The 12098-nt window shown below is 47.7% G+C and overlaps 1 protein-coding gene across 4 annotated transcripts in view; it reads right to left on the reverse strand.

Annotated features, from left to right (window-relative positions):
* Positions 1-12098, reverse strand: part of LOC128341085 (uncharacterized) — a 239414-nt gene that overhangs the window by 23509 nt on the left and 203807 nt on the right. For all 4 annotated transcript variants that reach the window (XM_053287347.1, XM_053287431.1, XM_053287192.1 and 1 more), the window contains one exon: positions 9564-9648. In XM_053287347.1, the coding sequence (XP_053143322.1) occupies positions 9564-9648 (85 nt within the window). The remainder of the gene's footprint in view (positions 1-9563; positions 9649-12098) is intronic.

Consider the following 12098-nt stretch of genomic DNA (forward strand, 5'->3'; position numbering starts at 1 on the left):
AAAGCACATCGAGCAGATCCTTATTGTGAGAATAGGAGTGTGTGTTGTGTTAACACATACTCCAAAGAGTATCTATTTTCAATTGTGAAATACTGGAGAGTTTTCTTATAGTGACTTTATTCTTATTCAGACATTATGTTGTCTGAGTCTACAGATAGCTGTACACAGGTATGTGTATTTGTGTGAATGATTGTACCTCTCTGCATGTTAAAAGTGAACCTGGGTACAGGCCCCCCTGAAATGCAGGATACAGATAGGAAGTGTACTGCTGCTCCTGCGTTGAACGTAACATGTGAATAACTGTACTTGCATGCAGAATTTTACCTGTTAACACGGTACACAGATTGTACAACATCATAACATGTGAATAGGGCTATTGCTTCCTCTCCTGATTAACAACCGCTTTCCTTGTAGAAAAAGGAAAAGATTGCCTTTCAGGCACATGTGCCTTTCATGATCTTTGCTGGCCCCTGGTAATCTGGCCTTTAGCTGGGCCCTGGCATTCAAATAGCTCTTATGGCCTTGGCCAATAATAACTGCCTGGAGATCAATAGGAGAAATTATACCTATTGATCCTATCACTAGACTTTTCTCTGGCCTTTGATGATATTGGCTATGAAATCGTTATTTGACCGCAGGGCCTGCAAGGCATTCAAGTGTTCTGTTTGGGCTGGATTGTGTTGCCAAGCATTAATACTGGGTTGAGATTTTGTCTGCATTATTTGATTTGCTTAATTTTAATTTTGTTATGTTATGTGCTTTTCAGAGTATTATTACTTGCTTAAAGCTATGATTGGGTGGGATGGTGGGGGGGAAATCCATTCTAAATGAACTGAGATGGACCTGAGAATCATAAAACCAAACCATGTGAAGGTAGATTAGTCGCAGTATGAGTAGTCTACCAATATTACAGAAATAAATTTTATGCAAAGAGGAACAATTGCTGAAAAACCCCTTTTGTCCTTCAACAGGGAAAGAGATTCATTCAAGGCAAAACTTCTTTTCCTCGTACCCCACCCCCCCATCCGCTGCCATGGAGTCTATTCCTGGATCCTAGATTTGATAGACCCCACAAACATTTGCTACCACTGAGCCACCCACTTTGCAATCCTCAGCAGCCCAGGGCCCCCCCCCCCATTATATTGTGACTCAAACTGGTGTTGTGGCTAATTTACAAAAGAGATTCTGAGGTGAAACTTGAGTGGCACAGGTCCGCACGGATCCAGTGGTTTCTCCATTGCCTGTGTGGCTGCTGCGTGCATTGTAAAAACAACAACAACATACTAGTTGTGCTATAGCACTGTTGTGCAAATGCCTACAATTATGCCAACATAGCTGCCTGACACTGCAGTCATTATTTCCAATACCCATAGTGCACACAACTGCATTTGCACAATGTGAGGCATTTGTGAAACAGCACTCTAGCACAAATCATACCATTTTAAAAAAAATTGTGCACAGTGCAGACACTGCTGTGGGATGCTGTGCTGTACGTGGGCTACCAGCTCTAAGGTTTATGGCCCAGAGACAAAGAGCTGACGGATTCAAACTTCATATACCATTTCCCCCCTGTACAAGGCTGATCCCTCATATGGCTTCTTGAAATGGTGCAAAGAGACTTCAAGAACATGATCCACAGCACTTGAATCTCCATTACTGCCCTGCTGGCACAGGCTACCTCACATTAATATGAAATGTGATTTCCATCTGTGAGGAATTTCCATGCTGGCCTGAAGCTGGAAGCATGAGCAATGCTCACTCTCCGAGGCAGTGGTAACGTGCAGAGAGCCTTGCATTCAGGGTGTAATGTATTTTTAATTACATCTTTTGAATGCCCTTGATGGAGATTTTCCAGTCCATCACCTCCTCCCTTTGTCAGTGTTAATGGATTGCATTGATTATGTGATTTGTAAATTTTGCTAGTGGTACACATGGCATGGTGAAATTTAATCTTCTAATTGATTTAATTGATTACATTTTGAATTTTATTAGGGTCTAGGCATTGTGCAGGATATCAAATATTCAAGAGGGCATATCCTAGTCTTACATCAGAATTTTAAAGCAGCTTGTGCATAAGGCTCTTTAAAATATTATAATCTTTAGACCATAAGTGAATTTTCAAACCGCAGCAGTTTGCTCCTACATTAAGTGCGGCAGGAAAGCACTTCACTTCTGTACAGTTTGCACTGCCACTGCAGTGGGGAGTGAACTCCAGATGCTATTTATCCCCATGCTGCACTGAGTAAAGAAGCATTTGGGAGGCTGCTCTTGAAAAGGACACCCAAGAGGGCAAGAGGAATTACACTCCACTCTCCAGGCAGGCACATGGTAGGCAAAACCGCATGTTACACTGGCAAACCTACCTTGCTTTAAACTTGTTTCTGCCACTTAATGTGTTGAGAGGGAGGCATTTGCAGGATAGAATCAATGAGCAGGAGGGGTGGGCTTAACTAATTCCGCCGGTTCTCCCCTGCAGATGTTCATCCTAGCCTATTTAACCTGTGTCCAGGCTTCTTCTGGTCTCATAGTTCAGTTCGATATAACAGGGAGAAGCAGTGGCCAACATCCTGACTAATGCTGTGTATAGATGCAGCCCTTCTGCTTGTGAAATGTGGCTACTCACACCCAAGGAGGTGATATGCATCAATCTCCCCTTCCCCTGGACACGCTCTGCGCAACATGTAATTATGTTTCTGAGGGCTGCACAACTCTCAGGGACATTGGCAGAGAGTGCTTCCGGGGGAAGGACAGACTGATGAAAATCGCCCCTCCCACATGTGAGCACACATACTTCAGAAGCAGGAGTGCATCCACGGCATGAATGCTTCTTTCAGTTGCACATGTGCAGCATTAGTCAAGACATTGGCCATTAAAATAACAAGGATATTAATTAAAACAATTCAGTAGTTGAAGGAAGGGATAAGCACCTGCCTCCTGCCCACCAGTCCTCCCATGCAAATGTCCCAAACCCCTGCATCTCAAGTTTCCCCTGTGGCACATGCTTCTGCCCTGTCTCTTTCAAGCAACCCAGTGGATCCTCCAGCAGTAATTTAACTGCCGCTGGTCTAGCATGAATTAGGGAAGGGTAGAGGTGCCTCCAGCCAGCCATGGAGTGAGGCTGCCGGTGGCCTGTGTTTGGCTGCCGCGGCCCCTGGCCAAGTCCCTGACTCTGACGTTAGCTGTGGGGGCCCAGCTAACCATGCCCCCACATCTGATGTCAGATACAGGGCTGTGGTCTCCCACCCAAATGGGGCCATGTGGTCCCATTTGGAAACCAAATCGGCCCATGCTGCATTGGACAGCATGGGCCAGAGCGACTCTTCCTGCCTTTAAAGGCAGGGAGAACCGTTCTGGCTGTGCTGTCAAGAGCGGGCTGATCTTCCTCCCAAACAGGACCTCACGGCTCCATTTGGGAGAGAGATCGGCCCCATTGCATTGGCAGCAAGACCAGGAGCGGCTCTCCCTGCCTTTAAAGTCAGGGAGAGTCACTCCAGCCTGTGCTGCATTGGCCCCATTTGGGAGTGAAATAATGCCCTCCCATGTCTGACGTCAGACACAGGGGGCATGTCAGGGCCATGAGGCACGGCCCCTGATTGGCGGTGGCCCGGGTTCTTTGAACCCGTTCACCCAATGGTGGCTCTGCCCCTGCCTCCAGCAATACTTCCAGCACTAAACTCCTAAAAATGAATCAATTCAAACTATTCCAGTAACAGAACCTGATTTCGGATTTTTTAAAAAAGCAATGCCAGACAAACGTTTAAATATTTTCCCCCCAACTATGCACAGATGAGAAGTTCTGGAGCACGCTGCAAAGAACAAAAACTGCACTGGAGACAAACAAAATGCTAGTCCTTATGACAAACAGAGAATGGTGCTGAAAGGTAGTCCCATGTATTGCAGGGGTACCTGAGAAGTGTGTTCTATACATAAAGACCCATCACACCCTCCAAAGGGTCTCTGTCGGTGGAGCATTTGTTCCATATGACACATCAATAGATATATCTAGATCTAGATCTACAACAATAAGAAAAGCAGTACTACACAATGCATTAATATGGCACGATTAAATCTGACACAATTAAACCTGCCCCAGCACAAAGAGAGAGAGAAATGCTTTACGACTAAAACTTGCTTCAAGAACTTGCTTCAAAAGCCCCTTGAAATAGGAGGGTCTTTGTGCTCCACCCCATAAGAAACTGAGAAGGAGCGTGCCAGTCAAAGCTCCCAGGTTGGGGAGCCCCACAGGACATGGCCCTTGAACATCCTTATTTCGTCTCTACAGTTGAGGCAAAGTAACCTCTCCATGTTCATAAGACTAGGATGTTCTAATTATATTTGAAAAGAGCAACCATGCTAGAAAATCCTCTGAGAAAAAGAACTGCTTCAAAGCATTGTAGGAAGTATCACAGCAATAGAGGTTCCTCATTTGAGGCAGAGGGGATGTTGTCCCCCTCCTTGCCAGTCCCACATTCTGGCCAGCCTCCCATTCTCTCACCAAACATATAACCTCTTCCTCTCTGTCTTCCTCTCTGTTTGTCTCTCTTGCTTGGATGTTGCTCTTGCATTTTTGTTCCTTGCCATTACGTGGCACTAGCTCTTGGTCTTTTTTCTAAATTCCTTTGTAAAGCCATCTCGTCCCTCTTAGGCTGTTCAGTGGGATCCATTGTCCCCCAAATGAACTAGTTACCATACTTAGTGGCTATCCAAATTGCATATTTAGTGTCCCACACCAATCAGGATGTGACTTTTCTCTAATCCCCCTCCCACCCCATAATAGTGAGCAGGGGCTAGTCCTGCCCCCAACCAATCAGAAGTCATTCAATTAATCAATCTTTATTATGGCCATAGACCAGTATAAAGTAGAAGGGTGATTACATATTAAAAGTGAGAGTAGATAAAAAGTACACAGGGTGACTATATATGGTACAGTACTTAAGGTACATAATAATACTAAAAGTATTAAAAATTGTAGAATGTACACCAGAAGCATGAGGACATAAAAAACCTGGAGAGTAATAAAAGTCATAAAAATGCATATAAGGCATAAAAAGGGATGGAGGGCATTAAAACTGATGTAAAAAGATTAGGACACGAGAAGACAAAAATACATAAAAGCCTAAGTAATAAAACTGGATAACGGCCAGACTATAAGGCTATAAGGGGCAGTAAAAAAGAAATGGAGGAGCATAAGACTGTCTATTGAATCAGTATTGAGTGAGCAAGTGCAGAGCCTGCCCTGAGTCACCGAGGGTCAGATTGAGGCTGATAGGACTCACTGCCTACCATCCACCGACTATTGCTGGTCACAGACGCACAGAACCTGGCTACGGTATATCTCATGGCAGGCTTAGAATAGCAAGGAGCTGTAGAATCAGCTCGAATGTCCTGGATACTTGCATAGCAATGAAAGGATGAGGGAGGTGTGAATGTCTCTATGGAACAAACAGTAGAGGAAGACATGCTCCGTAGTTTCAATCTGCCCTGAGCCACAAAGGCATAGTCACTCTGCAAATGGATTTCTTCTATAACGGCCTTCTCGCACTGCTGAAGGGTGGGCATGACAGCAAGCCAGAGTGAACGCCCTTCTTTGCTTCGGAACCTCCAGTTGGGTAAGGTATGCTGCTGGAGAGGCAGAATATCTAAGCCCATCACTGATATGAAAGTTCAGGACCCTGCTGATATCGGTTTGATGTTCAATGTCTATAATGTGCTGCTTGATGGTGGCTTTCACCTGGTTGTAACCCATACTAAACAAGGTCAAGGGGGAAAGACCCAGGGTGGCTATTTTTGTCTCAATTGTCCAAATCCAACTAGATTGATAATCACTGCGTCGGGTTAGGGGGGCAAGAACACCTGAGCCAAAAGGAATGAGTCAGTAGCAGAGGATGGCCGTCCTCACCCTGGCCTCCAGCTTGATCAGGCCTGTCTCTAGGCACAAAGTGGCACTGGAGACACATCTTGGTACTTGGAGTGCTGCCGGCAAGAATTTAGATTGTACAAGTTCCAGAGTCGCAAAGGTGGGGAAGGGACCCAGTTGGGCACCATAGAGGAGCTGAGCTAGCAGCTTAGCTATGAACAGTTCAAGAGCCATGGGTACATGATGGCCTCCTCTCACCTGCAGGAATTAGAAAATGTCAGAGGAGCTTCTCTGAGCATTTAGAGGCACATGTTCCCCATGAGCTTTCTTATAGCCTCCAGAATGAAAAACTACCCCCTAGTATTTGAAGCATGAAACTTGCTTAATCTTATGCCCCTCAATTTGCCAAGAGTGGACTTTGGGCCTCCTGGCAAAGGCCATGATTTTAGTTTTGTGATAGTTGATTTCCAGGCAGCCCTCCCTGCAGTGCAGTGTCAGAGACCTCAGTGCTCTTCTGATGGGGCTCCAAGGGCAGAGCCACCACTGGGCGAACAGGTTCAAAGAACCCAGGCTGCTGCCCCTCAGGGGCCATGCCTCATGGCCCCAGACATACGCCCTGTGTCTGATGTCAGACATGGGAGAAGGTGATTTAGCTCCCAAATGGGGCCGTGCAGCCCCGTTTGGGAGCAAAATCAGCCCATGCTGCATTTAAAAGGCAGAGAGAGTCGCTCCGGCCCATGTTGCCAATGCAGCGCAGGCCGATCTTACTCCCAAACGTACCTGCGTCTGATGCCAAACACGGGAGCATGGCTAACCGCTCCCTGCATCTGACGTCAAACACAGAGGTGGGGCTAGGGGGCCACCGCTGCAGTCGAACCCGGGCCGCCGCTGACCTCCCTCTGCCCCTGTGGCGGTCCTTGAGAGGGTAGCTGTATCATCCACATATAACGGGATTGCAATGTGCCTCCCAACGAGCTTTGGAGGGTGGAAATCTGGATTGCTGATCTGGCCCACCACAGAGTTGATGTAAACATTGAAGAGGTGTGGGGCCAGAATACATCCTTGCTTGATGCCCTTCTGAGTTGTAACAGCTCTTGTGAGGCGGCCTTGGGGGCTACATCTCACCTTAAGTGATGTGACTACATGCAAGGTGTGAAGAGGATACAGCAGGTGCTGGTCCATGGAGGAGGCTTCCAACTCAGTCAGAAGTCAGAATAGTTTACAGGTACAAAGACAGCCCAGTAATCTGATTTCCCATGTGGTGATCTTTGTGGGAAATGGGAGCACTCAGTTTGCAAGCAAATGGAGTTCAGATCAGATAGGAGCTTGTCTTCCCTCTAGGCTGCGCAAAAAACTCCAGCCTTCCGCACAGCTGTTTTTAGCAGTCGCACAGTCTCACCGGGCTGCTGCTCATGCACTCATGGACTTTTCCTGTCCCCCCTGCCACCTCCCCACCCCCACCCCACCACATTAGCCCTTCACAGCCATAGTGAGAAAATTGGTTCTCTCCTACAAGTGAAAGGACTGATTCTTCCGCTCTGTCCAAAGGACCCCTACTTAAAATGTTGACAGGCACGTTTGTGCCTTGATAATAGCATAAGGGTGCATGTGCACTCATCGCCATTTCCAATAGGCTCTTGCCCAGGGGTGTCAACCCCCCATGGAGCTCCTTCCTTCAGCCCACAATACCAATATATTGTGGTATTTCAAAGTGGAGTGAAATGTGTGCATGCAGGTGCTACCTGCAAACAGGCACTCCAAACCCCAACCCCTTCCCACTTCAGTTGATCTTCCTAGCCTAGTCCTGCATGGGGTGAGGAGGAGAGGGCTGAGATTGCATGGAGGGAGAGAAGTGGAGGCAATGATGATGGCAGATGGGATGGAGCTACTGAGGGGAAGAAGAGGCATGGGGACTTTAGTGGTGGTGGGGCGGGAAGCATTGCTACTTTCCACACTGATACCTGCAATTAACCACTCTAAGGGCAAGATTCCTTTACTCACAGCCAACCAAGGGTGGATTTAGCACTAAATCTGTGGATAAAGATTAAAAATATAAATAGGCAGCTGCCAAGTGCTGGTGTAAATGATGGAGATTTTGGCTGCAACAAGTAAACAACTTTACAGATGGAAGAAACCATGGGCTGGTTCTTTCTAACTTAGGGTTGGACCTGCCTACTACTATAGCCCTGCCTATGGTTACCCTGGCTCCCTTCTCTCCCCTCTCCCCCACAGTTCCTAGAGGCGGCGGCAGCCAGCAGTGGGGGAAATGTAGGTGAGGGAACTACTAGATACCTTAAACATTCTCCTGTCAGCCATGGGCTGCATAGCGAATACCACTGCTCTAAGTCTACCATGGGGGGTGGGGGTAAAAGTCTCAAACTCATGGAGGGTGATGGGAGTGTGTGTGAGAGTGAGGGGAGGGAGGGAGGGAGGGGGGAGGGGGGCAGGAGAGAGAGAGGGAGAGAGAGAGGGAGAGAGGGAGGGAGAGGGAGGGAGGGAGAGAGGGAGAGAGAGAGGGAGGGAGAGAGAGGGGGCAGGAGAGAGAGAGGGAGAGAGGGAGGGAGAGGGAGGGAGAGAGAGGGAGGAGGAGAGAGAGAGGGAGAGAGGGAGGGAGAGAGAGGGAGGGGGAGAGAGGGAGGGGGAGAGAGAGGGAGGGGGAGGGAGGGGAGAGGGAGAGAGGGAGGGAGGGAGAGAGAGGGAGGGAGGGAGAGGGGCAGGAGAGAGAGAGGGAGGGGGAGGGAGGGAGAGGGAGGGAGAGAGGGAGAGAGATAGGGAGGGAGAGGGAGGGAGAGAGGGAGGGAGAGAGAGGGGGCAGGAGAGAGAGAGGGAGAGAGAGAGGGAGGGAGGGAGAGAGAGGGAGGGAGGGAGAGGGGGCAGGAGAGAGAGAGGGAGGGGAGGGAGGGAGAGGGAGGGAGGGAGAGAGGGAGAGAGATAGGGAGGGAGAGGGAGGGCGGGAGAGAGGGAGAGAGATAGGGAGGGGAGAGAGGGAGGGAGAGAGGGGGCAGGAGAGAGAGAGGGGGAGAGAGAGGGAGGGAGGGAGAGAGAGAGGGAGGGAGAGGGAGGGAGGGAGGGAGGGAGGGAGACAGAGAGGGAGGGAGAGGGAGGTATTCCAAGCAGTCACAAGACCAGGGATACAAAGGGAAGGGTGCACTTGCGCCCTTCTACCCAGTTAAAAGCCAGGGTAAAAACCCTGGGCAGGCAGGTAGAGCTGCCCAAGCCTGGGTAGGACTGTTTGTGTGAACAGCCCTAGTGGGAGCAGCCTCAGAGAGATCCAAGTAAGTGAAACAATCCTACATGTTTTTAAACTTAGTTTATTCAGAAATATGACACGATGATATCAGACACGCTTTTTAGTCACTAGTACATGAACAGGATGAAATGGGAAAAGAATAAGAAATAAAATCGCACTGGGAAGAAGCAGCAGCTAGGATGACAGCACGGAAGCAATACAGGTGTATGGTAAGGTGAGTATATTCCCCCAGTAATTGGTTTGGTTGTGTTAAATGTGCTGATTTCAAGATGAATATTGAAATTAGAGAACATTCAACGCAATTCTAGTATGAGCTTGCAAAGGGGTATGTTAACCAAAAAAAGAATGGTGGGGGTAGGTGGAATTAAAGGGCTCTAGGCCAAAGTTTGACCACTTGGAGATGGGGAGTGCTGAGCAAACCATAATCTTGATTTGTATCATATGCTTGATTCTCACCTTCTCCTGGGTGTTGACAGCCTTTCAAATACACTGGAGCCTCTGGGGACTTCTCTTGTGATTTCTGCTGTCGGCACCGAAGGGACTATTGGAAACATAATGGTGAAAATTATTTCTTTTGTTTCGCCTCAGTTAAACAGAAGGCTGGATTGTTTTAAAGACCTGGACCTAGGAGGGCAGTGCCATTCCCATTCAGCTGCAGGCTTTTCTTCAAATGCCAGAAAGTATTGTTTCCTAAAAGGCCAATGGAGTATGAGATGAGGGTATAAGATATGCCACATGAGCATTCACAGACTAACTTTATTCAGTGTACCTTCTAGACCCCAACAGCCGCTAGGCTGAGTTGGAATGAAATCATTCAGCTCTTGACAGAAAAAGAAATGACAGCCGGTCAGCCTAGTAGAGCAGGAAGGTCACTGCAGGGAAAGGTGTAAAAAGGCCAGACAGTGCAACTGGCTCAAGGCTATATAACAGATCTTTGGATCTACTCCTACTACTAATCCTCTCTTGTCCTTCCCCAATGCAATCACACTGTGTTCAGCTAGCAAATGCAAAGCAAGCTCTCTTGCAGATTAAACAGCCTGTCGACAGAGAAAGTGGAGAATTGAATTAGACATGCTACGTTAATGTAACCACAGAGTTGCAGTCTGTCTCATTGTCATTTGTATAGGAGGGATGAGCAGGTTTAGTGCTGAAATTTAAAGACTGGCCAACGTTTCCCCTTAAAGCGCTCCTGCACGACTTGTTACCCACAAAGCCCAAAATCAAACAGTAGGTCATACTATAATCCTATGGTCCAACTATAATCTTAATTTCAATGCCCCCTCCCTTCTGTCATAAGGACATAAGAACAGCCTTGCTGGATCAGGCCCAAGTCCCATCTAATCCAGCATCCTGTTTCACACAATGTCCCACCAGATGCCTCTGCTAGCCCAAAGGCAAGAGGTGAGACCATGCCCTCTCTCCTGCTGTTGCTCTCCTGCAACTGGTATTGAGAGGCATCGTGCCTCTGAGACTAGAAGTAGCCCACAGCCACCAGACTAGTAGCCATTGATAGACCTGTCCTTGATAAATCTGTCTAAGCTCTTTTTAAAGCCATCCAAGCTGGTGGCCATCACCACATCCCATGGAAAAGAATTCCATAGATTAATTATGTGCTGTGTGAAAAAGTACTTCCACTTGTCGGTCCTAAATTTCCCAACCTTCAGTTCCATGAGGTGACCACTAGTTTTAGTGCTGTGAGAGAGCGAGAAAAATTAAGCTCCTTTAAGAATCTTCTGAAAACATATCTATTTTGCCAGGCTTTTTGTTGTTAGTGTGTGGTTTGCTTTTCCCCCACCTTCTTCTCTGTTGTTGTTTTAATTTATGTAAACTGACTCAAGTCTAAGGAAGTCAGGCGGTCAATAAATTTGCTAAATAGAATGAATAAAAATATAATCAGTCAAGGAAGGTCAAAATACAGGTTGCCTTTTCAGCATGTGCTCTGTATTCTTTGATATGAACCAGGTGTTGAATCAATCAGACAAGGAAAACTCTGGCCAATGTCTCTTTGAGATGGTAAGATTGTAAACCAGTGTCTAGGGTTCAGCCTGCAGGTGAAGGATCATATGAAGGAATACTCCTCCATATAAAAACTTTTCTTTTAAAAGTAGCATAAAGCATATTAGGGAGAAGGCATCTAGACTAGTGTTCTTTTGGACCTGTCCTAGTGACACCAGAGGCTGTTCTCACACACAGCCTAATGGGCTAAGGATGCCCAGCCCGGACTAGGCTGCGCGTGAGAATCACCGGGATCTGGCCCAATCCGAGGGTGGCAGAGCCATCTAGCCCTGCTTTCAAACCTGGCTGTTAGCCGAGCTTAAGGGAGCAAGTGCAAGTGCTTGTGTGTTTACTGGGGCTATGTTTAGCCCCAGTGGACACAGATGCAGGCATTTAGAGCTCCAGTCTCCTGGGGGAATCCCCCAATGCATTGTGCATGTCACACAGTGTATTATGGGATTCATGGAGGCCAGGACAATGAGTCCCGGCCTCAGATCAATCTGTCCTGCTCTGCGCTGCACAAAGCAGGGATGATAGTGTGGGAGTGCGCTCCATGCTCCTACCAAGTAAACAACCATCATCTGGGGGGAAGGCAAGGTTTGGGAAGACTCCCCCCCACCTGTCTGCCCGCTCGGAAGGTCATGTGTATGGCGCCCTAATCTTCTCTTTTTGGGGATTTGTTATTATTAATTATTATTTTGTATGGAGACACATTCTCTCATGTGATCCCTGAGTCCAGTCTGAATTGTTGCATCCCAGCACTGTTTTGCCACCTCATGAGAATTTCGTCCCTGATGCCATTTCTTAGGAGCAGGTGTGGATTAGCGAAGAGTGTGGTTGGATGATCTGCCTCAGAGAAGAAAGGATACTCGGGGGCTATTCTGAAGATCAGCAAAAATCGAGCTAGGAGAGCCTAGCCCGATTTTTGCCGATCATAAGAACCACCGGGTTCGGCTACAAGCCCAGTGGTTCTCAAGCGGTTAACCCGCTCAAGTA

The sequence above is a fragment of the Hemicordylus capensis genome, chromosome 1, assembly GCF_027244095.1.
Source record: "Hemicordylus capensis ecotype Gifberg chromosome 1, rHemCap1.1.pri, whole genome shotgun sequence".
Lineage (NCBI taxonomy): Eukaryota > Metazoa > Chordata > Lepidosauria > Squamata > Cordylidae > Hemicordylus > Hemicordylus capensis.